Consider the following 26,841-nt stretch of genomic DNA (forward strand, 5'->3'; position numbering starts at 1 on the left):
CATAAGTTTCATTTCATGAGGGAAGAATTCTGTTCAGTTTCAAACGAGGCCTTGTCATTACAACCTCATTGTGGATTATTGCATTGTCATCCCGGATTTGACTGCAAATTGACTGGCAAGTCATGACAGCTTACCCTTTACTGAAGCCTCAGCTCTGGCTATACTTCCCTCTACCTGCCTTGTTAGTTATGACCCTTATTACTAAATTACATCTTGCTCCATCAAAATTTTCACTATCTCCCTTCCGGTTGTTCCCCCTCATACAGTCCCCATTTTTGCTCTCTCAAGTTCATGGAGCATAGACTTGAATGTATTTGGTACATAACTGACTTAGCCATCCATCACCAGATCTATCTGAATCACACCAAACAGACCTCTGTTTCCTCTGCAAAGCCCACTAATCTAGGATCATCCTCGAGAATCGAAAATTCCCAGCTGCCCATCACTGATGACAAGAAGTATCCATACAGCACCTTTAATTGGGAAATGCACTCCAGGGAAATTAACAAAGTTCTAATCAGAAACTTTTGTATTGTAACAGCACTCCGGAATTGGCATGGGTCTTTAAACCTCTCTTCATTGCCCCCTACACCCTTATCTGTAACAAGTATGAGGAACTTATGGTAGTCTTTGTTACCAAGCTACAGACCATCCATTCAGTTCCTTTGCCACTGCTCTCTGATCCTACTGTCAGCCAGACCAAACCTTTCCCAAATTTACTCCTAAAATAGCCCTGAACACCCATCTGTCTGTCCCATCTGTTATGACCGAGGCGGGAGGAGTGCATTGTTTGTTCTAGTTCCACTTCTGCATAGGTCACAAGATATATTTAAATTGGTCAATCATAGACTCTATTTTTATTCCAGAATAAAACACACCAACCAGGTTTCTTTAATAAACAGCAAAATCATCAGTTTATTATAAAACAAGTCTTAACCAGTAATGAAGTAAAGTATAAATATACAGATTGAAATATTAAGGTTCTCCTTTTACCTTAGCCCCTCACACTCACACGCAGATATATACATCGTTTAACTGGAAAAATAAAAGGAATTTTGGTTTTAGAGCTCTTACAGACAAAAAAATGGGCTGAGTACTTGCTCATTCTTGAAGAAACAGCAGATGGGATGTGTTGTGTTGCAAAACTGGCATACAGTCTGGCCTCCTAGTACAGCTAGATGGGTCACTAGGAGAGTCACTGGGATCTTGTAGAACAGTTCTTTTCAGGCGGTGTTGAGAATTAATTTAGCAGGCTTTTCTTCAAAGACAGGAGATGAGTTGACACAGTGGACTTCTCAGGGTCTTTTAGAGAGGTGCTGGAAAGCTGAGCTGGGTTGTGATCTTCTCTTCCTTGGGAATTCTCTTCACTCCTTGGAAGCTCTCTCAACCCCAGCTCAAAACAATTCAAAAGCGAAACTGACAACAGGAGGTCAACCGTTTGACCTCCATCAATCTTGACCTGTCACTTCTTTGTAAACAACTTCTCCAGGTGTCCAAAGTTCTCCATTGTTTACTGAGCTGGAAGTCAGGTGGTTTACCAGAAAGGCTTCTTGTTGCTGCTGGAAGTCAGGTGGTTTCCAGGAAAGGCTTGTTTTCTTCACAAAACCTCTCAACGCCCCTTTTAAAAAAAACATTTCCAGGGACTGTTTTTAAAAGTCTAGTGGCATTTACATGAAAGTTTAACATTTCTTCAATCTTTCAAAAATGAATCCTCAAAAAATATATTTAACAAAACAGAGGCACTTTCGTAACACATCTTACATTTTGCCTTGTGGAGCTCACTTTACTTATGAGACCCATCTACTCCCTTGACCTCATTCCCACTAAAATGCTGACCATCCAGCTTCTGTTCTTGGCCCCTTACTTGCTGACATTATATCCGAGAAGGTATAGTTAAGTTTTGTATTCCTATGAAATCTGCAATGTTGATTTTGGGCTACCATTTATTACTTCAATAAATCGCATATTGTTTGCAAACACAAAGGAGGTGCGGCAAACAGTGAGCATGATATGAACCACCTGCAACAGGGCATACTTAGACTAGTAGAATGGGCAGAGAGGTGGTAGATGGAATTTAATACTGACAAATGTGAGGTGATGCATTTTGGCAGAAGGAATAGGGAAAGGCAATATATACTTAATGGCACAGTTCTCAAGAATGTGCAGGAACAGAGGGACCTGGGGTGCATGTGCATTGATCTTTGAAGGTGGGAGGACATATTGAGAAAGTGATTAGTAAAGCATATGGGATCTTGGGTTCGTAAATAGAGACATTGGGCTGAATTTTTGGGGGTCTCGCGTTGGGATCCATGGCGGGGCAGGGGGAGGACATGAAGATTGCTCCGGATGAGGCCCGCCACCGACCTCAACACCAGCAAGGCCCATCCCGATCTTGGCAGCGGCCCCCCCCTGCCACTTGCAATGGGACTTCAATTTAAATATTAAAATAAATTAACACCTTCATTAATGAAGTTCCCGTCGCCTCCTGATGAGCCGCAGTGATTTTCATTCTGGTGGCCAGCACTGCCACGCCTTCGAAGCCCCATCTGGGGGAGTGAGGTGCGACACCTGTGGGGAGGGGGGAGGAGGTAATTTTCTTTGTGTGGGGGCAGCGGGGTCAAACTCGTTGGATTGGTTGGGGGGATGGTGGGAAGGGGTTGGGTTAGAGTTTATGAACTTTAGGGGGAGGGGGGAAGGTCACATAGTCAAGCTAAGTATTTTGGGGTCGGTGAGTGGGTAAGGAATTAAATGAAAGGCTATTTGTGGGGGGGGGGGGTTGGGAGAGGGTGTGGAAAGATTTATTTAATGATGTGTTACACTTTTAAATCCAATTTGCCTTTAAGATTTCAAACTGTCATTTAGGGCTCTAAGCCGATTACAAATGGCGCCGGTGCCTGCACAGTGGCGCCAGACGTTGTTATCGGGGACGGCTCGCCCGGCCCCTCTGGGGAGTGGGGGGGGGATGTCCGCGCAGGCATGTTAATGAGCTGCCCCATTTAAGATTGCGGCGGCTCCGTGGAGTGAAAGCCGTGCATGCAGGCCGCCATCTTTTCCGGCCATCGCTGCACTCGGCGGCGGTCACATAAAATCCAGCCCATTGAGTACAAAAGCAGGGACGTTATGCTGAATCTTTATAAAGCTCTGTTTAGGCCCCAACTGGAATATTGCATCCAGTTCTGTTCGCCACACTTCAGGAAAGATGTGAGGGTCCTTGAGAGGGTACAGAGGAGATTTGCCAGAAAGGCTCCAGGGATGGAGAATTTTAGTTACAAGGTTTGGTTGAAAAAGCTGGGTTTGTTCTCCTTAGAGCAAAGAAGGTTGAGGGGAGATTTAATGGAAGTGCACAAGATTATGACAGGCTTAGATAAGTTAGACAAGGAAGAGCTCTTCCCGTGAATAAATGGTCCAAGGATTATGGAGCATGGATTGAAAGTTTTGAGCAAAAGATGCAGTGGGAATATGAGGAAGCACTTTTTTACACAGTAGGTGGTATTGACTTGTAACTCGCTGCCCAGAAGGATGGTGGAAGCGAAGATGATCAATGATTTCAAGAGGAAGTTGGATGGCCACCTGAAAGAAATAGACTTGCAGGCTACAGGGATCGAGCTGGGGAGCAGGACTGACTACATAGCTCTGTGGAGAGCCAGGAAGGACTCGATCAGCCGAATGGCCTCCTTCTGTGCCGTATGTGACTCTATGACAAAAAGACTTGTGCCCGCTCCACGAAGCAATTACAAGAACAAGGAGTTTTCTTTGGTTACAGGGCAATGCCACATTACTAGATATTGTGGCATAAAATTACACTTGAGTTTGTGGAAGCTTAGGGGAAATTTATTTGGTGCTAAACAGGAGAAAAGCATGCAAGACAACTAAAAATGTAATGAGTTACAATCTCTGCTTTAGATTGTGAGTTTGGCTCCTTTTCAAACTTATTGAAGATTCCAAATTTCTGTTTCCTATAGCTGAAAGCAGTGAATATTTTTAAAGTGAGTAATTTATAAAAAAAACTTATTCACTTATAGATTTTGTGTTTAGTTCCATTGATCTTTGAGTTGCATGACTGCTAATGCAGTGGACGATTACCACAGGTCTTCTTTATAGGCAAACAATTCCATCGTAACAAAAGTATTGCTTTATTTTGTTATATATTAAGTACATATTGATACAATATTTCCACTATATATAATGTGAAAATACATTATAAATGGGCACCACTATATTGTAGGCTTGCAGTGTAACAATTCAATTATGCAACAATATACATAATGATATCCCAAAAGCAAGTGGAGGCTTCAGCTGAAGTATACGTTCCTTTACCAGCTGTTGCTTAAGTTGATAAAGCCACACTCAAACATACAACAGAATTTTTCAAATGCAATATGTTGACGAAAAGGTTGACATTAAGTTGCTTCTAATTTGAGTTTTTGCTGCAACAGTGAAAATGAAATTGGTACAGAAATTACTTTCTGACACTGGTCATAATTTTGCTGTTTAATAGTGTATTGCCAAAATTCTGAAAATTGTCTGAAGGCCTATAATGGCAGTTTTGTAACTACTAAGTAAGTAGTTAACATACTTGGTAGGCATTCAGTCTTAAGAACTGAACTAACATTTGGCAAAGCAGCAGCCATTTTTAAGTTAGCCTTTGATGAGTGGTGCAGTGGTTAGCACCGCAGCCTCACAGCTCCAGCGACCCGGGTTCAGTTCTGGGTACTGCCTATGTGGAGTTTACAAGTTCTCCCTGTGACCGTGTGGGTTTCCGCCGGGTTCTCCGGTTTCCTCCCACAGCAGGTTGATGGGCAATTTACAATGGCCAATTTACCTTAGTATAGGTAGGTGGTAGGAGAATTGAGGGAAGGTGGGGATGTGGTAGGGAATATGGAATTAATTCCTTTAATTAATTATTGGAATTAATGTAGGATTAGTATAAATGGGTGGTTGTTGGTCGGCACAGACCCGGTGGCCCGAAGGGCCTGTTTCAGTGCTGTATCTCTCTGGGACTACGACCACTTCGTGCAAAGTGGTTTCTGCTTCATTTCAACACAAAAGAGGCATTGAGTTGAAAGTGAATGTTCCCTCCAGTGCAGGATTTCATATTTCTTCTGCTGTGCACAAACTTTGTAATATAACTGCAGTCTGTCTAAATTTAAGTCTAGAGCAGCACACATCAGACGACTGGGGGATAAAGATGCCCAGGGCATGAGAGATTTTCTCTGAAGAATTCCAGTGCTTTCGCTGCAAATTTAAATTTTTTGCAGTCCACTTTGCTTGCCATTTTGTTACACTTTTTTTATATTGGTGAATTCTTTTTTAACTGAACATTGTATAATGTTTTCTGGAGATTTCAACAAAGATCATGCGTGCATAACGTATTGTAAATTTCTTCGTATTGCAGCATATGCATTGTATTTGGAGCATATTCCATATTTATTTTGCAATTCTTGCAGAACTTTTTCAGTCTTTTTTAAATTGGCTTTTATCTTCTGCCTTTGCTGGTTTTCATTCATGTACCTGTTTTATATTTATCGAAAGGTAAATTATGCCTTTATAAAGTTGTCAAGGTGTGTAGGATGATGAGATGGTGACTGGCTATATGAAGCAAGTACATTATTCATCTTGTCTTTGCTGGACATAAGAACAATCATTTTATGTTGTGATTTTTGGAAACTTTGTAGGGCAAGGTTATAGAGACATTGCAGCAGTCCTCCATTCATAATAGATTATTTAAAAGAAATTGTATGTAGTACTGATACCACCATATTAAAATGGTTAAGATCTAAAGGATTGTGAATATCATAGGAAGTAGATGTAGTGTTGAGTTAATGGAGATGTCACACAATTGATTGTTACTGGCATTCATTCATTATGATCTGCAATGCCAGCAGAAGGGAAATTTGAGTATCTGGTGTTTATCCGACTAACATGGGCATGCCCAAGAATCTCAGACAATACATGTAGTATGACAGCACCCTGAAAATGTTGACCCAACTAGTAAATGTAAAAAGACTGAAATGTTTTGCTTCACTGTGATATGTGAAGGAGGGCAGTCAATTTAGTACTAAATAGAACTTAAATTGAGGTAACTGACATGTCAATATTTGTAATAAAATTAAATAGCAAGCATCACACAATAAAATACTACCTAAAGTAAATGAGCAGTGGATTTGTGTAGCTTGCTATTAGCTCTTTCTTGCACCTAATTTAGAATTTTCCATGTTAATTGCCATTTGCACTGAAGTAGTCTATTTCCGAAGAAGGGTCACTGACCCGAAACGTTAACTCTGCTTCTCTTTCCACAGATGCTGCCAGACCTGCTGAGTGATTCCAGCATTTCTTGTTTTTGTTTCAGATTTCCAGCATCCGCAGTATTTTGCTTTTAGTCTATTTTAGTCATTGGGTTGCAATGTTCTACTTTGGGTGCAATTGTGGTTAAAGTTAAACCCTGTTATGGTAGTGCACATTATCATTTCTTAGCCTTATGTTGTCCTGTGCCTCTTGTCATTCTTTTAAAGATTTGATTACATAAAATTAAATAGCAGGCATCACACTATCATCATAAATCTTGAATATTTTTCTTTTTTGTAGACTCTCATAGTCGCTTGGATCCGGGCTAATTTAAATGTGTATATCTCACGAGAACTATGGGATGAGCTACTGTCTGTGCTGTCTTCTCTCACTACCTGGAATGAACTGATTACTGAATGGGCAAAAATTATGGATTCTCTTACTGTGGTGTTGGCAAGATGTGTGTACAGTCTGGATATGAATGATTTACCACTGGATAAGCTGAGTGAGCAAAAGGAAAAGAAGCAAAGAGGAAGAGGTGAAAAACTTGTTTATGGGTTATTTGGGTGCTTGTGCTTTTGGGAGATAGAGGAAATGTGGCTCAGTTACCACCATCGGTATGCTATCGCGTTGTCACAATTAAAGCATGTTTCTGATATCCTTGAATTGCAATGGGAGGACAAAGCGTCTGGCAGCAGACCATACAAAATGGGGGTTTGCTGTACTTGCTTCTGTCCCACCCAGCCAATCCAAAATGTGGTAGAAAATTGAGGTTAAAAAGTATAATTTGATAATTATTAGCTGTAATGTTATGAATATTCAAAATTCACGGTTCAGTGCATTATAAACAATTTGTGCTAAATTTAGCCAGAATGCCATGTTTATATATTATCAACATTTTGTTGAATGAATTAACAATATGTAGGACTCAACCTAATATATTTTATGCATCATTAACTTTCAAGGTATAAATCAAGATCTTAGTAAGGTAACTGGAGTAGGTAGGTCCTTTTCTCTAAGTTGGAGAAGTCACACTGATGGCACACAAGAACATATGCGATTTAGAAGCGCTACTACCTCTGGTGCCCCAGGAGTTGAAAAGGCCAGAAATATTGTTCGTCAGAAAGCAACAGGTAAGCTTGCTGAAGGACTAAATTATTCATGAACTGCAAAAGTTTTTGAAAGATGCAAAGTATTTTTGTAGTGAGATGTCATGTTTTGCATTAACTATTTTGAGAATTATGGATTGGTCATCATCTCTAATTCTGGATGTGTGAATTTTTGTTTGTTTTCAAAATCAAGACCCATATGCTGGCCTCCACTGCATCTTCTCTGCTCCTTACTAATCTGTAGTCTTTTTGCCATCTTCACTAAGTTCTCATTGGACCCTCTTCCTCCATGAAGCCACTAGTTCCTCCCTTGATTGCATTCCAACCAAGTTCCTTACTCCTGAACTCCCCCTGCTTGGCCCCAAACTGACTCTCATTGTCAGCCTCTCCATCATTTTTGCTTCCATCCCTCTCAACATTATTGTCATCACCCCTTTCCTTCAAACGCCCATTCTCAACTCCTCTGACTTTGTAAATTAACCTTGTATCTTTAGCCTGCCCTCTTGCTCCAAGGTCATTGAATGTATTGTTACCACGCAACTACATAGTATTGTTTCCCACCACCCTAATCTGGCTTTCCGACCAGCTCACAGCAGCAAGGCATTAACTTGTTCAAAGTCACAAATTATGCCTTTTGTGACTCTGCTGTTGCTTGCTGTCCTAATTTTGTCCTCAATCTCTTCATTATCCTGCCACTTCATTCTCTTCTCATGTCTCTCTTGTATAGCTCACATCCATGAAACGGCACTTTTCTAGTTTCATTTCCACTTAACCCACTGAGGCTATGTATCTCCTCAAAATGTCTTCTCCCATACAAGTGTAGTTACCTCTGATGTACAGCAGGGCTGCATCCTTGTTCTGTTCATTATATATGCTGCCTCATGCTCCCTCTTTGACATCTGCAAATGAAGGGTCAGTTTTCATGTGTAAACTTGTGATACCCAACTCTTTCCAGCACCATCACTAATTTCAGGATTTTGTCAATTTCCAGTATCAAGTCCTGGGTGAATGTTAACTTCCTGCTCAAACTTAAAACCAACCATCATTTAATACATAGAAGTGACGCCTTTGGAAGGAAAAATGCGGAGAGGCAACATAAATTAAATGGTACAATTTTAAAAGGGATGGGTGGGTGGCTGCTGCAAGAGAGACCTGGAGGCTCATATTAACAAATCTTTGAAGGTGTTTGGACAAGTTGATAAGGCTGCTTTAAAAAAAAAAGCATACAGGATCCTTGGCTTTATAAATAGAGGCATGGAGTACAAAAGCAAGGAAGTTGTAGTAAATCTTGATTAAATCTGGTTAGGCTTCAGCTACATTATTATGTTCAATTCTGGGCACCACACTTTAGGTAGGATATAAAGGCCTTGGAGAGAATGCAGAGGAGATTTTACCAGATGGTACCAGGGATGAGAGTCTTCAGTTATGTGGAGAGACGAGAGAAGCTGGGATTGACCTCTTTAGAGCAAAGAAGATTTCGTAGAAGTATTGAAAAATATGAAGGATTTTGATATTGTAAACAGGAAGCAATTATTTCTGCTTGCAGGAGGGTCAGTAACCAGGACACAGATTTAAGATAATTTGCAAAAACTCCAGGGGGAAATGAGAACTTTTTTTTATACAGAGAGTTATGATGATCTTGCAAGAAGCTGGCATCCTTCTGTGCTGTATGATTCTGTGCAGCACTTGTGTTCTTCTGCATGCTTCATCAGCTGCTTTGGTTGCTTGTTTGGACTGAACCTGGTGGTGTATAGCTTCAGCATTCTGTTCAACTTTCTACATTGTGCATTCTATCCCACCTATGGTCCGTCATGAAGACCACCTTCTTCCATTTTCTAAATATACTGCTATGACCAACCGTTCCTGTCAAAGCCCCCAATCAAAATATATGATTCTGATTGTGGTGGGACCAACGCACTGTTAATTCAATCCCGTCATTCCACAGATTGGCTAACATATCATTTAAAAACTTTCCAAATAAAAGAAAGACCCAGCCAAATTGTACCATCTATTAACCCCCGAATGAGGCTACAAAGCCAGGTGTCTTTAAATCAACAAATTAATTCTTTAATTAGAAGAACTAAATTCTTAAACACTATGAAGATATAAACAACATTAAAAATAGAAAAAATTAGAGTCCTTGCAAATTTACAGTCCAGTGTTGCTCGAAGTCCTCACAGGATGTTGCTCAAAGTCCTCGCAGCCGTCCGATGGGGAAAAAGTTCTTCCACGTAGAACAGTCAGTAGTTTAACTTCAGTAGTAGGTGATGCTTCCTTCTTCGGCGATGAATTTCAGCAATTAACAACTTACGAACCCTTTCGATAGAATCAATCTGACTTTAGAGTTTTTGAGGGATAAAAGATTGTCACAGTCTAATTTCACTTTCTTCAATTTAAATTACCAGAGATCTCTGTTTTGGCTTAACTTTTCCTTAGAATTTTGAGAGATGATAATTAAACAGAGTAAATACCTATTCCTTCAGTTTAAATGGTTGAGAGCTCTTTTTCAGGTGTCTGAACACCACAGCTGTGTCTCTGTGTCCTTTGTCAGTGTGTTCTGTTAGGACAAACTGTCTCACTAAAAGCCAGTTCAAACTGAATTGAAACATCAGGCTCACTCCCAGTGGCTGTTTCCATGGTATCGAGAATGCACCCTTTGAAGCGCAGTCTCCAAATGGCTGTTTCTAACGGCAACCGAAAATACACCTTCCTATAACTCCTAAGGCTTGTCGGCTCTTAAAGCAATACTGATGCCTTACAAGCCTTAAAGGCAAACTGCATATTCCGAAAATAAACTACAGGACCATGACAATACTCACTTATGCACCTATTTCATTTTCTTGCTGCCAGAGTCCTCAACATGGTTTCAGCACTATGGGGTTGCGCTTCTTGCTTTTCTCTATGCTTCCAGCCCTCATGATCGTCAACTCATTCAGAACATTGTGGTCCAGGTCCTGTACCAGAAAAAGTCCTGCATTTCCATCATTCCCGCATTTCCATTCACACCTAGTTCTCGCAGCTCAGCAATCCTAACCATTAATTTCACCGTATTTGTGTAATTTTCTCCAACCTTATGTCCACTCTGCAGCTTCCATTCCTTTGACTCTGTCATGCTAGGCCCCCACCTGCCAATAATGAGGCACGTCAATTTTGTCATGAACATTGATTTTAAACTGTTACTGGAGTGAGGGGGGGACTTGTTGGACAGATAAGCCGTGGCTGGAAAATACATTTGCATATGAACAGATGGTGTTTGGAAGGACAAAGCAGCCATTCCCTGACATTCAACCCACAATGGACCTTTGATCACCAGACGTTGAAGGTGGGGGAGCTCGCTTGAATTTGTACAAACCGGTTTGGGCAGAAAGCTGTTTGCCCCTGGACTAAGAAGATCGCTTTCCTGTCTGCTCCTATCTCTTTCTGACAAGCCTCTGAATCCACTGAAGACACATGAACTTCAAGAGAGAAAAGTCTCCTACAGCGAATAAGGTTTAACAAGAATACTGGGCACCAATGAAAAGCAAGATCTATTTACAATCAAGGACTGTACAGTGAGTTCGAAGAACCGTAACAACAACTCCTCAGATTTTGCCTCAAATCTTTCCCCTTTATTTTTCTTCTCTTTTCTGTCTCTGTTTGCATGTGTGTATTGCTTATGCATGCCAGCGTGGGGCACGGCGTGTATCCGTAGGTGTTAACCGAATTAGAGTTTAAGTTTAAGAAATTTCAACTTTTCTTCTTTAAACCTATGTAAGTCTGTTTGTGCTGATTTATTTGCCTTATAATTGAAAAGTGGTGAACAAGGATTCACCAAGGGGGAGTTAAAAAGACTGTGTGTTTAAAAGTTAAAACCCTGTTACAGTAAGACCAGATGAACGTTGAAAGGGAACCCTAGTCCTCTTTCTTACTTGGTCGTAACAACTCTATATTACTATTGGTTCCATACCCTCTCTAACTCGCCATTAAAAGCTGCTGTTTTGGTCATAGCACCCTGTCCTCTAGAACAGCCTTCAGGAAATATTTTGTATTACTGCTTCCCCCTTTGCCCTCATAGCCTCCTAAAAAGTTATTTCTTCAACTGTCCTATTGTTTTTTTTTCCGTTATCTTGCCCCTCACCCTGGCACCACACTTCCAGAAAGTTTATATACTTCCTACTTTTCTGTAACTTGCTTTCAAATCTTTTCACAGAATCACAGAATAATACAGTGCAGAAGAGGCCCTACGGCCCATCAAGTCTGCACCAATGCATTAAAACACCTGACCTGTCTACCTAATCCCATTTGCCAGCACTTGGCCCATAGCCTTGAATGTTATGACGTGCCAAGTGCTCATCCAGGTACTTCTTAAAGGATGTGAGGCAACCTGCATCTACCACCCTCCCAGGCAGGGCATTGCAGACCATCACCACCCTCTGGGTAAAAAAATGTTCTTCCTCAAGTCCCCCTCAAACCTCCCGTCCCTCACCTTAAACTTGTGACCCCTCGTAACTGACCCTTCAACTAAGGGGAACAGCTGCTCCCTATCCACCCTGTCCATGACCCTCATAATCTTGTACACCTCGATCACCCCTCAGTCTTCTTTGCTCCAGTGAAAACAACCCAAGCTATCCAACCTCTCTTCATAGCTAAAATGTTCCATCCCAGGCAACATCCTGGTGAATCGCCTCTGCACCCCCTCCAATACAATCACATCCTTCCTATAATGTTGCGACCAGAATTGCACACACTACTCCAGCTGTGGCCTTACCAAAGTTCTGGACAACTCCAACATGACCTCTAAAATAAAAGCAAAATACTGCAGATGCTGGAAATCTGAAATAAAAACAAGAAATGCTGGAACCACTCAGCAGGTCTGGCAGCATCTGTGAAAAGAGAAGCAGAGTTAACGTTTCGGGTCATAAAAAGATCAAGAGCGGGTAAGAGGCCAGGGGGAGGGGTCCAGGTAGAAGGGTCACTGACCCGAAACCCTTTCAGCGTTAAATTCCATCTGCCACTTTTCTGCCCATTTGACCATCCCGTCTATATCTTCCTGTAACCTAAAACACTCCACCTCACTGTTAACCACTCGGCCAACCTTTGTGTCATCCGCAAACTTACTGATCCTACCCCCCACATAGTCATCTATGTCGTTTATATAAATGACAAACAATAGGGGACCCAGCACAGATCCCTGTGGTATGCCACTGGACACTGGCTTTCAGTCACTAAAACAACTGTCTGTCATCACTCTCTGTCTTCTACAGCTAAGCCAATTTTGAATCCACCTTATCAAGTTACCTTGTATCCCATGTGCATTTGCTTTCTTGATAAGTCTCCCATGTGGGACCTTGTCAAAGGCTTTGCTGAAATCCATGTAAACTACATCAACTGCACTACCTTCATCTACACACCTGGTCACATGCTCAAAAAATTCAATCAAAGTTGTTGGGCATGACCTCCCTCTGACAAAGCCATGCTGACTATTCCTAATCAAATTTTGCCTCTCCAAGTGGAGATAGATTCTCTCCGTCAGAATTTTCTCCAATAGTTTCCCTACCACTGACGTGAGACTTACTGGTCTGTAGTTCCCTGGCTTATCTCTACAACCTTTCTTAAATAGTGGGACCACATTAGCTGTTCTCCAGTCCTCTGGCACCTCCCCTGTGGCCAGAGAGGAATTAAAAATTAGGGTCAGAGCCCCTGCAATCTCCACCCTCGCATCCTGGGACACAAATCGTCCGGACATGGAGATTTGTCCACTTTTAAGCCTTCCAAAACCTCCGATACCTTGTCACTCCCGATGACAATTTGCTCAAGAACCTCACAGTCTCTCTCTCTAAGTTCCATATCTGCATCCTCATTCTCTTGGGTGAAGACAAATGTGAAGTATTCATTCAACACCCTACCAATGTCCTCTGGCCCCACCCACAAATTTCCCCCTTGGTCCCTAATGGGTCCTACTCTTTCCCTGGGTTATCCTCTTCCCATTGATATACTTATAGAATATCTTGGGATTTTCCCTACTTTTACCAGCCAGAGCTTTCTCATATCCCCTCTTTGCTCTCCTAATTGCTTTCTTAAGCTCCATCCTACACTTTCTGTATTCCACTAATGCTTCCATTGATTTGCTCCCCTTGTATTTGCTAAAAGCTTCTCTTTTCCTTCTCATCCTGCCCTGAATGTTTCTGGTTATCCATGGTTCTCTGGGCTTGTTGCTCCTACCTATTACCCTAGAGGGAACATGTTGGGTCTGTACCCTCCCCATTTCCTTTTTGAATGCCCCCCACTGCTGTTCTGTGGATTTCCCAATAAGTAACTGTTTCCAGTCTACCTTGGCCAGATCCTGCCTTATTTTACTAAAATTCACTCTCCCCCAATCCAAAACCTTTTTTTGCAACTTGTCTATTTCTTTCTCCATAACAAGCTTAAATTATACCATGTTATGGTCGCGATCACCAAAATGCTCCAATGCTCCCCCACCAGCACATCAACCACCTGTCCGGCTTCATTCCCCAGAAATAGGTCCAGCACTGCACCCTCCCTTGTTGGATCCTCTACATATTAAGCTTAAAAAGTTCTCCTGTATACATTTTAAGAACTCCACTCCATCTAAGCCCTTAACACGATGACTATGCCATACATGCTTCTTTACAAAATCTTTACAAAAGTAAATGTTAATGTAGTTATAGATACCTTTTTAATTATGCACTTTTTTTGCGTGACTGCATAAGTTCATTTTCCTGTCATTAGTGATTGCCCACATAATTTTTGATTTGAAATTTGGATCAATGTATCCTCAGGTAATTTGGGCTGAATTTTATGAGCCCTCCAGCGTTGGGGGTCGGGGTGGGGGTGGGGTGGGTGGGTGGGCCCGGAAAATTCTTCTGGGAGTGGCCCACCATGACCCCTGATGCCGAGGAGGCCCTGTCGCATTTTATCGGCGGTGATGAGGCCTCTGTGCAGCCCTCCTGCCGCTCAGCGGCGGGGCCTTCATTTCAATATTAGAATTATGTTGAAATCATTCAAGTTAACCAACCTTGTCCTGGCAGCCGATATTACGGCCGCTGGCTGGAACTCCCGTGCCTTCGGAACTCCATTTGGAGGTCCGAGGTGTGACACTGGTGGGGAGGAGGGAGGAGTGAAATCTTCAGGTTGGGAGGGGTGTGGGAAGTGGGGAAAATCACTCCATTTGGTTGTGGGGATAGTGGGAAGGGGTTGAGGGTCAAATGTTCTGAAGGTGGAGAAGGGGTTAAAGTTTGACCTTTTCAAAAGTTTTTTGCAGGGATATGTCAATTTATTAATGAGAACTCATTGGGCGGGGTGGGGGGTCGGGGGAGAGGGAAATCATGGATAAATTAACATTTTCTGCACTTCCTATGGAAACGGCACCTTTAAACATGTAAATGAGAGTGAAGGGCCTGAAGCCCTTTAAAAATGGCGCCACACATGCGCAGCGGCGCCGGATGCTGTTGCCTGGGACGGAGTGGCTGCCTCCTTTACATCAGCAGGTGCGGCCACTTTTCCCCCTCTATTTATATCGTGGGGGCTCAGCAATGGCGCATCCGCGTGGACAGACCGCCGAAATCAGAGTGTGTCGCCGCAATTTGCAGTGCACTCATAAAATTCAGCCCCTCATTTTCAATTTGACGTCAAAAACTTCTGGATTGCAGATAAGTATACTGTAAGCCATATCCTACAGTGTGTAAATGGTGCTGGAATTCTTTATTTCTGTTCATTTATAATTTACTGTTGAAAGTTTTAAAAAAAAAACTACAATTGGGAATTCACTTAAGAGGAATCAAATTTTGTTACGACCGACCGCTCCAGTCAAAGCCCCCAATCAAAATATACAATTGTGATTGTGGTGGGAGAAACGCACTGTTAATTCAATCCCGTTGCTCCATAGATTGCTTAACATATCATTTAAAAACTTTCCAAATTAAAGAAAGACCTGGCCAAATTGTACCAACTATTAACCCCTGAATGAGGCTAACAAAACCAGATGTCTTTAAATCAACAAATTAACTGTTTAATTAGAAAAACTAAATTCTTAAACACTATGAAGATATAAACAACATTTAAAGTGGAAAAATATTAGAGTCCTTGAAAATTTACACTCCAATGTTGCTTGAAGTCCTCACAGCCGTCCGATGGGGAAAAAAGGTTCTTCCACAGTACAACGGTCCGTAGTCTAACTCCAGCATAAGTGATGCTTCCTCCTTCTATGATGGATTTCAACAATTAACAACTTGTGAACGCTTTCATTAGAATCAATCTGACTTTAGAGTTTTTGAGGGATAAAAGATTGTCACAGTCTAACTTCCCTTCCTTTAGTTTAAATTATCAGCAATCTCTGTTTTTTAGAATTTTGAGAGATAATTAAACAGACTAAAATTCTCTTCCTTCAGTTTAAATGGTTGAGAGCTCTTTTTCCAGTTGCTAACGTCACAACTGTCTGTCTGTTCTGTTAGAACAAACTGTCTTCAACTAAAAAGCCAGTTCAAATTTGAATTGTAACAAATGTATCACTTGATACTCACTCCAAGTGGCTGTATCCTTGGTAACGAGAATGCACCCTTTGAATCACAGTCTCCAAATGGTTGTATCCAACAGCAACCGAAAATGCACCTACTTGGTAACTCCGGAGGCTTGCTGGTTCTTAAAGCAGTACTGATCCTTTGCGATTGTGATTGTGGTGGGAGAAACGCACTGTTAATTCAATCCTGTTGCTCCACAGATTGCTTAACATATCATTTAAAAACTTTCCAAATTAAAGAAAGACCCAGCCAATTGTACCATCTATTAACCCCCGAATGAGGCTAACCAAACCAGGTGTCTTTAAATCAACAAATTAACTGTTTAATCAGAAAAACTAATTTCTTAAACACTATGAAGATATAAACAACATTTAAAATGGAAAAAATTAGAGTCCTTGCAAATTTACACTCCAATGTTGCTTGAAGTCCTCACTGCATATTCCCAAAAAAAGCTACAGGACCATGACAATTTTCAATGTTGTTATATGTTTATATATTTAACACTTCCAAACCACCAGCTTTTAAACACAATAGCCTCCTATCTTTTTAGTATATGCGCACAAGGATTTTTTTAAATGAGGATTTTTAATTAATCTGTTTTTCAAATTAAACATTTGTGTTTTGTGTAAAGTTGACTTTGCAAAATTTACTTAGGCTATAAAGAACATTTTATAATAGACTTGTAATTTCAATTATACAGTTCAATAAATAAATGATCTCATCTGTATAAACCATAAATTACATTGAATATTTAAAATATAGCCAATCAAATAAAATAAATGCATGTTATGTACATACATGGGAGAAGGTTGAAGTTTAACGTCTACTCTTGAAGTTTCTGTGACGTTCACTGAATTGCCATAATATAATGACATTGTATAACTGTCCCACTACATATAGTTAAGTGCTGCTTGGCCTATTCTCTATTTTATTTCTGTTGAGAAGCCGGGCTCTTGGTGTCTACGAGAATGAAGGTGCTGAATCACAGACCTGAAAGGAACTGTGTGAAAGGGCCAGTGTGGAAACACACACTATACACAGATTTGCATAGCATGTGCTTTGTGGGTTTTGAAATGATGTCAATTGCAGGAGAGTGGACTAACCATAAGGTTCTTTTCATTCTACTGTGATGTGTCATTATTTCTTTTACAAGGAGTTATCCACAGAAGTCCGCCTTTGTGTGCTATACAGACTTAGAGAAATGTGTCTCTTGCTGGCCATAGAGATTTTTTTATTATTAGCCATAGGACTTGATGAAACAGTAGATTTCTTTTTTTTTGGTTTCCTTTTAAAGAATGAAGCGTAAAGATAAAAGGCAAGCAGATGGTACATATTCGCCATCTCAGGTGCTATTGCTGGCTGACGCAGGGTTACAAAGCTGTTGGCAAACAAACATATCCCCATTGACAGTTAACAAATTGGTGTGATTAGCATGTTTGTTTTTCATAAACCCTTCAGCTTTCACACTAGGTTATTTTTGCATTTCTTTAGCATTTTCTTAATTAAGTCTAAATTTCTAAATCAGTGTGGGTCTTTTTTAATAAATAATGACCAACTACAAACTTTTTGACAAGGCTCTTTATGCTTAATATCTTTATTACAGTGATTTAATGTAATTAGTTGTTAAAAGGCATATAGATTTGCCAGATGGACAAGTCTTTAATAATGAATGCTGTTTTTAAATATGCTGCATCTGTGTTTAAGTGAGATGAAATGGACATTTGCTGCCTCCACTTTCCTTTATGATGAACAGCTTGCCTAATTGGATTTTCCATGCAATCAGAATCAGAGTAATATGTTCTTCTGTATATGCATTCTGGCACAGATTGAATGCCAATTTTTATTTTTCTTTGTTTATATAATTGAAGATGCCATTTGAAAACATGGCGGAAGAAAGTACACTTACTGGCTGAAATATCTGACGTTTAATTTTGGAAGTTTTATGCCCTGTAATTCAGACTTGTTGCATGCCCCTGACTTTGGCCAGTAATGGTTAAATAACTAAAGATTTTTGTTCTTTCCTGTCTACTGTACTGTACAACACATTGCACTATCCTTTGGTAAAATATTTAAAGGCAATGTCTTGTAAATGCAAGTAACATCGTTAACTAGATGTTTTGAGGTGTAATCAGTATATAAATTGAGTGTGTTATTGTGACAATAGGAGCAAGCAACTAATTTATCTGAACAGATACTGCCACCTATTATGCATCATGTTGGAGTGTTCAGGCTTTTTCATTTCTTATGTAAAAGAAATTTAGACTTTTTGCACGTGTGGATTATTGTAACAGCTTTCAATATCACTTATTTTATACTGTGCGAGGATTCCTTTTCGCTTTTCATAATTGGCATAGCCAAGGCAAGCATTTCACTCTGACATGATGCATTAATATCATGGAGAAGTGAACTGTTCTCCCTATCATTTCTGATTTACATATGTAGAACTTGAGATTTAAGATTTTAGAATAATAATTATATTGGTGACAAATAGTGCAAGACTAATATGACTGAAGATTAGGTTCGCAGAAATGAAGAGTAAATATTGGATCTGCAATACTGAACTGTGCCCCTCAGTTGCAAATTTGTGGTTGTGGTTAAAATGCCAGGTTAACATTTTATTTGGACAGCTAATATTAAACTTAAATCTTATGGCTAACTAGTGTGATACCACAATGTCTCATTCAATTAGCCTTGGTATTATATTTGACGTGAGATGAACTTCCTACCACATAGCCGCACCATCACTAAGACTGCCTATTTCCACCTCCGTTACATCGCCTGACTCGGCCTTTGCCCCAGTTTATGTGCTGCTGAAATCCTCATCCATGTCTTTGTTACCTCTAGACTTGACTACTATTATGCATTCCTGGCCAGCTTCCTTAGTTCTACTGTCTCATTGAGGACATTCAAAACTCTGTTGCTTGTGTCCTAACTCACACCAAGTTCTGTTCACCCAAATCCCCATTGGCTACCAGTTAAGCAACATCTCTCTTTTAAAATTCTCATCCTTGTTTTCAAATCCCTCCATGGCCTCACCCCTCCTTATCTCTGATCTCTTACAGCCTCCTGAAATCTCTGCACTCTGCCAATTCTGACCTCCTTAGCATTCCTGTTTTTAATTACTCTACCATTGTCTGCTGTGCCTTCCGCTGCCATGGCCCTAAACTCTGGAATTCCCTCCCTAAATCTCTCCATCTCTCCACCTCTCTTTCCCCCTTAACGTACTCCTCATAACCTACCTTTTTGACCAAGCTTTTGGTCATCTACCCTAATTTTTCCTTATGTGACCCTGTGTCAAATTTTGGTTTGATAATGCTTGTAAGGCACCTTGGGATGTTTTGTTATGTTGGAGGATTTATAAATATAACTTGTTTTTGATTTTGTCCATTTACATGCCTCAATGTCTGTTAAAACTGTAATAACCTACAAATACATTCTTCCAAGTATATTTTCCTGGGACTGAGCCAGAAGAGGAGAATTTCTGAACTTGTCTGGAAGAGATATTGCATGTGATCTTGTGGTACTATCTGAATGTGCTACATACTTCTGAATTCAAGTGCAGTTTAAAAAAAAATCAAGCAGTAGGAAGGTGAAACCTTACTGTAGAAGGGAAAATAACACAAAGTAATATCTGTAATATTCTTTATATATTTATAGTGTATTCTCAAATATGAATATTTTTATCTATTTTAATTTTCTTTGCCTGCTTTATTTCTTCGGAAGCTAAGCGAAGCCAATCTATCAGCAACTGTGTGCATCTTTATGAGGCTTTGCCAAGCGCTAAAAGTGTGCCCCTACTGCTTCACACTGTGAGCTCTCTCTTACCTGGTATCACTCATGCCTCTTCCTCTCAGAAACTCTCAGGTACTGTACTCAAAGCTGTATTTCTTCATACTGTCTCTTAATTTCTTCACTCTGCTCCTAGTTTCTTTCCACCTGGCATTTATAACATTGTGTATTGATGAATTGAACAGTCACTGAAATGTGTATGATGTACACATATAGGTCAATAACCTATTTGTAATTTTTTTTTGCTCTCATTAAACTGCTCTTAGGTCAATGCTAATGATTAACATCTTCAGTGACACCTTGATGGTCTTTGTCATAAATTAAAGAAATGAAAATGGGTGTAAATGCACAGGATTTATCCTCAAATGCATATTGTTAACAAATTGCTGTCAACTCCTGTAGGTGAAGGAGCTAGTAATAAATTTGTAGATTTATCTTAATGTTGTCCAGATTAAAATTTACCCTTTAGCTGTTTTTATGAATTTATGATGGGTGTGTTTTATAATTTTTGTTTAGAGTTAAGATTTATTTTTGAATTTTTCATTATAATTGTACACTTCTTTACAACTTAAACACCATTTAACAGGAGAGGTAAATCCTAATATATTTTCATTGCTTCTGCAATGAAAATGTTTACTATTCGATCATTAAATAATTATCATATCAATTGAGGCCAAAGCACCATCTACAGATGAGAGAGAATTTAGTTTTAAGAGTATTTTTGTCCTCTTATAAATTTTGCTTTAAGATGAATTGGCTTTCTGTCTACGGATAGTTGTTTCATATCGGCACAGGTTTATGACTGTTTATTTTTTTCTGTTGTACAATTATTGGAAATCCGTTGCTGTAGAATGATTATGAACTATTCACTACTAATAAGTCTAAGAACACAATTTATTTTCCGATATAAATTTATTCAGTCTTAAATAATATGCAATTTTTCTTGAAGGAAAATCTACATTATTGTACCTTATAATTTAGGTCCTGTTGCATTTGACATCCATTTAAAGACTAAGCCTGTTTCATTTGAGTTAGGAAAAACTGTTGATATAAATACCAGGTGGTTCACAAAAAGCTCAGTCCACAAATCTCTATTTGGTCCAGTAGAAAATCTGGAAAATGCACTACTAAATTTTTACACATAAGATGCACTGTTTTAAAAGGGACATGGGCCTATAATCCAGCTGCATGTTATATGCAATAATTTTGGCAAAATTGTTCTTAGTAATTTTCATACAACATGCATTGTATTGGGAAATGGCCCAGGTGTGCATTTTATGCAAAAATAATTTTTTAAAAGAATTGAAAATTGTTTTTCTTGTAGAAATGTGTTTTTCTTTGTCAGTAGACTAACAATGTGTTGATATAGTTGTGCTTACTTTATAAAGTTACCTAAAGTGGTTCACAAAAAGCTCAGTCCACAAATCTCTATTTGGTCCAATAGAAAATCTGAAAAATGCACTACTAATTTTTTGCGCATAAGATGCGTTGAATACAAATATTTGTAATTCCATTCTTTACTGAATCTGCCTTGTTCTGTTTTATATTTTTCTGTTGGGACAGTTTGCTCATCTACTGCACTGTATGTTTTTTTTAATTCCATTCACCGCAAACAACTCCTGTGTTTAAAAAGTACTTTCATGGTGATTGAGCATGTTTACAATGGAGGGAGCAGTTGTGCATGATGCGTAATCTTTCATACCAAGGAAGTTTGGTTTGGATTGGGAATGGAAAGAGAAAGAAAATGGTATTCGGATTGACATTCACTTCACAAGTCCTCTGAGAACAGGATGTAATGTAACCATAGGCAAGGAATTGTAACACTACCTGAAGTACATTTGGTGCAAGCTGATTGGCTTTTAACCAGATCAGTCGCTGAATCTGAGCAGACATGACCTCGAGTTTTTTTTTCAAAAGAGGGAAAGAATTTGCCTTGTTTTGCGGATAACTAAGCTTTTATGTGCCAATTTCAAATGTGTTTTTTCATGAAGAGCTCCTTTAAGGGAAAGATACTGCTTAGATTTCACTCACTCACTCCTTCTTTAATTATGTGCACATAGAAGATGAAGAGTTCCAGCAGCCCGAAAGTATACCAGATGCAGAAGAATTGATGTGTGGTTCAATATTAGATCAAGAACAAAAACTTACCCATAGCAGCAGCACTTCTGACATTGCTGAACAACTCCATTCTGACCTGATGCAAGGTAATATGAAGAAATAATACAACAACATTCTGGTACCGGGATTTAAGTTTTTTTGGGGGGAACAAAGGTAGCATTTTTCTTCGAAGGAAATTCAGTTTCACTTGAAATTAATATTGATCGTTGTAATTAAGGTTGTAATGCGAATTAGGAATCACCAAAGTGATACAGCAAAAGTATATGCATTGGAAGAATAAAATTCCTAACTAAAGACTGTAAAAGCTATTCTGTCTACTGGATTTGATTTATCTAAGGCCTGGGTTGGTGTGCTGTACAAGGGAGATAAAATCATACCAATTTCCTGACAGTAAAACTTTTTGAACTCTGGGTCAGTTGTGGAAAAATACATGGATTGCCTGTCTTTGCAATGGATGAAAATACAGAGCTCCAATACATAATTCTTTAACTCCTCAGTTTCATTGTTCCCAGAGCCCATTTGGGGTATCTAACAATACTACAAAGGTGCCATTTGTTTATGTCTCTCCGTATTCCTGGAAAGGGGCATTTTTTTTAATGTTCATTTGGCCTACATGCATGGATTTCAGCCAATTGGAGATGTTCTAATAACGTGTACACTGTTTCAAAAACAAAAGTAGCTTACTCCATTGATTGTTTTTCTGTTCAGATTTTTATAGATGTAAAATATTTCATTATATATTGAGTTTTTATTATGTTCTCATGTTACATACTTCTTTGTGTGAGATGATGGCATTCTGCCTAAGATTTTTTTTAAAGCTGGCATGCTATGCTCAACTGAAGTATCAAGCCAGTCAACCTTTATCAAAAATACACATTTAAAGTTTAGAAAGTAATGAATAACAATTTGTTTAAGCATTACACACATAAACCTTTTTGTGTGTTTATTACAGGACAAAGGAGGGAACACTCAGCTAGTTTCAGTAACTCTGATTCAAAGACTACCATTGCTGAAAACAGAAAATATGGAGGGAAAAACAATGAAGCTCCAGTTGTAAGGCGATACACAAACAAAATTAATTTCTAAAGTGCTTGTCAAATACAGTTAATGGAGAATTAATCTTAAGCACCTCCTGTCAAATAGAGTTAAACTATAATGAGTGATCATAAAAGGTTTGATGCTTTTAATTGATTTTGACATTCAGGGTAAGGCTTGGTGACCACAATTTTATTATGTTTCATGAGTGCTCATTAAAGTGAGTTTCTGAAAAATCCAGTTTTGCTTGACGATCAAAATGTCATAGTCGCTTGAATGTTTTAAATATTCGAAGATCTGTTTTGCTAAAATTGGATTTTGCAACTTAAATTTTTATAGCAAAGTAGTTTTTAAGGAATGAACAAAGGCATTTTGTAGGGGTCCAAATAAAAAGATTTGAATTCAGAATGTTAATTGGTAAAGGTAAGTAATATGCTATCACAGGAGGTTGGTTAGATTCATACCTTACTGTAGCTGGGTTCTTGGACTTTTTCCAAAATGTTGCCTCTATGTCCAGAATTCTGAAGAGTATTTTCTAACATAGCCACAGAACACAAGGAAATATCTTGTCAAGAGTGCAATGTAAGCAGATGTTTTTTGATTAGCAGTTGTAATATTGTATGCTAGGTTTCTCTGCAATGAATTCAAGCAGGGGTGAAGCTTGGGATAGTGGAAAGAGAGCAGGAACGTCAGGAAGGGTTGGGGTAGGGAATTGGGAGGGCAGAGTACCTGTGAGTGAAAAAAGTGAAGGAAGGCATGATGATAGAAGAGAAGCCTAGGACGAATAGCAAGAAAATTAAAAAAAAAAGTTGAAAATGCGCACATGATTGGACTCCGGGAAAGCTCAAGTTACATAGGCCTGGTTACATCAAAATTGGGATACATAAAAACCTGATAGCAAACAAAAAATAGATAGGAGATAATACTGAGGAGTCCAGATCTCAAATTGGAAATCCCATGGTGGGGTAACAATGATGTTGATAGGGTGAAGTCAGCATGGAGCATCAACAGACTAGTCTGAGTTCGGAAACATGTGTAGCGAGTGACGTCCAGAAGCTATTTGAGGGTATAGAAGGATGCACTGATGAATGCTAGTGAGCATGGGAATAGGAGGATTAAGCGATTTAACACATGGCTGGAGAATTGGTGCAGAGGGAGGACATCTGGTTTCTGAGGAATTGTGATCTATTTTGGTGTAGGTGGGACCTGTACAAGATGGACGGGTTTCACCTGAGTAGGACCAGGACTAATATCCTCGCAGGGAGATTTGCTAGTGCTTTTGGCAAGGCTTTAAACTAAATTGTCAGGGGGTTGGGAAACTAAGAAGGAGCTCGGGTTGGAAGGAAGCAAAACTGGTAGCAGGAAATAGAAAAGTAGCAAGCGAAATTGGAAGGCAGACGAGACAAAGGCAAACATCAAATAGGATCAGAATGAGGAATAATGTTAAGACAAAGTTAAAGGCACTCTATCTGAATGCTCACAGCATTCACGATGTGATAGATGATTTGAAGGCACAAATAGAGGTAAATGGGCATGATTTAATTGTCATTATGGAGACGTGGCTACAGGGTGACCAGGACTGGGAACTGAATATTCAGGGGTATTCGTCATTTAGGAGGGATAGGCGGAGGGGAAAAGAAGGTGGGGTAGCGCTCTTAATAAAGGGACAAGATCAGTACATTAGTGAGAGAGGATCTTGGATCGAAGGAACAAGATGTAGATTCAGTTAGGGTGGAGCTAAGAAACAGCAAGGGGCAGCAAACATTGGTGGAAGTTGTTTATAGGCCACCAAACAGTAGTGGTAATGTTGGGCACGGTATAAATCAGGAAATTAGAGCTGCATGGAGCATGGGTAATACAGTAATAATAGGCAACGTCAATTTACATATAGATTGGGTAAATCTGATTAGCACTAATGCTGTGGAGGAAGAATTCCTGGAGTGTGTACAAGATGGGTTTCTGGAGCAATATGTTGAAGAACCAACGAGGAGTTGGTTATTTTAAATTTAGTATTATGTTATGAGAAAGGGTTAATTAATAACCTTGGTGTAAAAGAGCCATTAGGAAATAGTGACCACAATATGATAGAATTCTATATTAGGTTTGAAAAAGATATAGTTCATTCTGAAACTAGGGTCTTAAATCTGAACAAAGGAAACTATGAAGGTATGAGGGGCAAGTTGGCTATGGTGGATTGGGGAAATACATTAATGGATTTGATGGTAGACAGACAACGGCTAGCATCTAAAGAAGTATTACATGGTTTACAACAAATATACATTCCTAAAAGACCCAAACCCAACAGGAAAGGTTAATCAACAGTGGCTAAAAAAAAGTCAAAGATTGCTTTAGGTCAAAGGAAGTGCCTTACAAGGTTGCCAGAAAAAGTGGTAAGCCTGAGAATTGGGAGCAATTTAGAGTCCAGCGAAGGAGGACCAAGAAACTGATAAAGAAAGGGAAAAGAGATTATGAGTGCAAGCTATGGGAAACATAAAGCTGAACTGTAAAAGCTTCTTTAGGTATGTGAAAAACAAACGATTAGCAAGGATGAATGTGGGTCTGTTGCAGGTGGAGACTGGAGAGTTTGTAGTGGAGAATGAGGAAATGGCGGTGAGACTGAACAAATACTTTGTGTCTGTTTTCACGAAAGAAAAAGAAAATCTCCCAGAAATACAAGGGAACCAAAAGACTTGTAAAAATGAGGAACTGAAAGTAATTAGTATCATTAAAGAGGTAGTACTCGAAAAAATAATTTGATTGGAAGTTTATAAATCCCCTGGACCAGATGAGCTACATTCCAGAGTGTTGAAGGAGGTGGCTATAGAAATAGTGGATGTGTTGGTTATCTTTCAAAATTCTATAGATTCTAGAAGGGATCCTGCAGACTGGAAAGTAGCAAATGTAACCCCACTATTTAAGAAGGGAGGGAGAGAGAAAATGGAGACCTACAGACCTGTTAGTTTGACATCAGTAGTCGTAAAAATGTTAGAATCTATGATAAAGGATGAGATAACAACAGAGAAAATAATGATATGATTATTTATATGGGCAGAGTCAACATGGATTTATGAAAGGGCATTCATGTTTGACAAACCTGTTGGAGTTTCTTGAGGATGTTACTTGTAGCATAGATAAAGGAGAACCAGTGGATGTGGTGTATTTGAATTTTCAGAAGGCTTTTGATAAGGTCCCACACAGGAGGCTAGTAAACAAAATTAGAGCCCATGGTATTGGGGGGTAATATACTGCAATGGATGGAGAATTGATTAACAAACAGAAAGCAGAGAGTCAGAATAAATGGGTCATTCTCAGGCTGGCAGGCTGTTACTAGTGGGGTACCACAAGGATCAGTGCTTGGGCCACAGCTGTTCAGAATCTATGTAAATGATTTGGATATGGGGACCAATTGTAATATTTCCAAATTTGCTGATGACACAAAACCAGGAGGGAATGTAAGTTGTGAGGAGGATGCAAGGAGGCTTCGAGGATATTCGGACATGCTAGGTGAATGGGCAAGAACATGGCAGATGGAATATAATGTGAATAAGTGTGAAGTGATCCACTTTGGTAGGAAAAACAGAAGGGCAGAGTATTTCTTAAATGATGAGACGTTGGGAAGTGTTCATGGCCAAAGAGACCTGGGTATCCTTGTTCATGAGTCACTAAAAGCTCGTATGCAGGTGCAGCAAGCAATTAGGAAGGCAATTAGTATGTTAAAAACAAAAAGTGCTGGAAATACACAGCAGTTCTGGCAGCATCTGTGGAGAGAGAAGCAAAATTAACGTTTTAAGTCTGTGACCTTTCATCAGAACTGTCAAAGGTTAGAAAATAATTAGGTTTTTAGCAAGTGAAGGGGAGGAGGGGTGGGGGAGAGAACAAAGGGGAAGACAAATAGTATGTTGGCCTTCATTGCAAGGGGATTTGAGTACAGGAGTAAATATGTCTTGCTGAAATTGTATAAAGCCTTGGTGAGACCGCACGAGGAATAT

The 26,841-nt window shown here is 39.5% G+C and overlaps 1 protein-coding gene across 10 annotated transcripts in view; it reads left to right on the forward strand.

The window, feature by feature from the left end:
* Nucleotides 1–26,841, forward strand: part of ralgapa2 (Ral GTPase activating protein catalytic subunit alpha 2) — a 616,204-nt gene that overhangs the window by 235,259 nt on the left and 354,104 nt on the right. For 8 of the 10 annotated variants that reach the window (XM_068044400.1, XM_068044396.1, XM_068044394.1 and 5 more), the window contains exons 15-19: nt 6,586–6,823; nt 7,251–7,418; nt 19,634–19,774; nt 21,760–21,903; nt 22,770–22,870. In XM_068044400.1, coding sequence (XP_067900501.1) covers nt 6,586–6,823; nt 7,251–7,418; nt 19,634–19,774; nt 21,760–21,903; nt 22,770–22,870 — 792 coding nt within the window. The remainder of the gene's footprint in view (nt 1–6,585; nt 6,824–7,250; nt 7,419–19,633; nt 19,775–21,759; nt 21,904–22,769; nt 22,871–26,841) is intronic. The other 2 variants (XM_068044398.1, XM_068044402.1) reach the window with 1 other exon arrangement.

Source organism: Heterodontus francisci, chromosome 13 (genome assembly GCF_036365525.1).
Source record: "Heterodontus francisci isolate sHetFra1 chromosome 13, sHetFra1.hap1, whole genome shotgun sequence".
Taxonomy (NCBI): Eukaryota; Metazoa; Chordata; class Chondrichthyes; order Heterodontiformes; family Heterodontidae; genus Heterodontus; species Heterodontus francisci.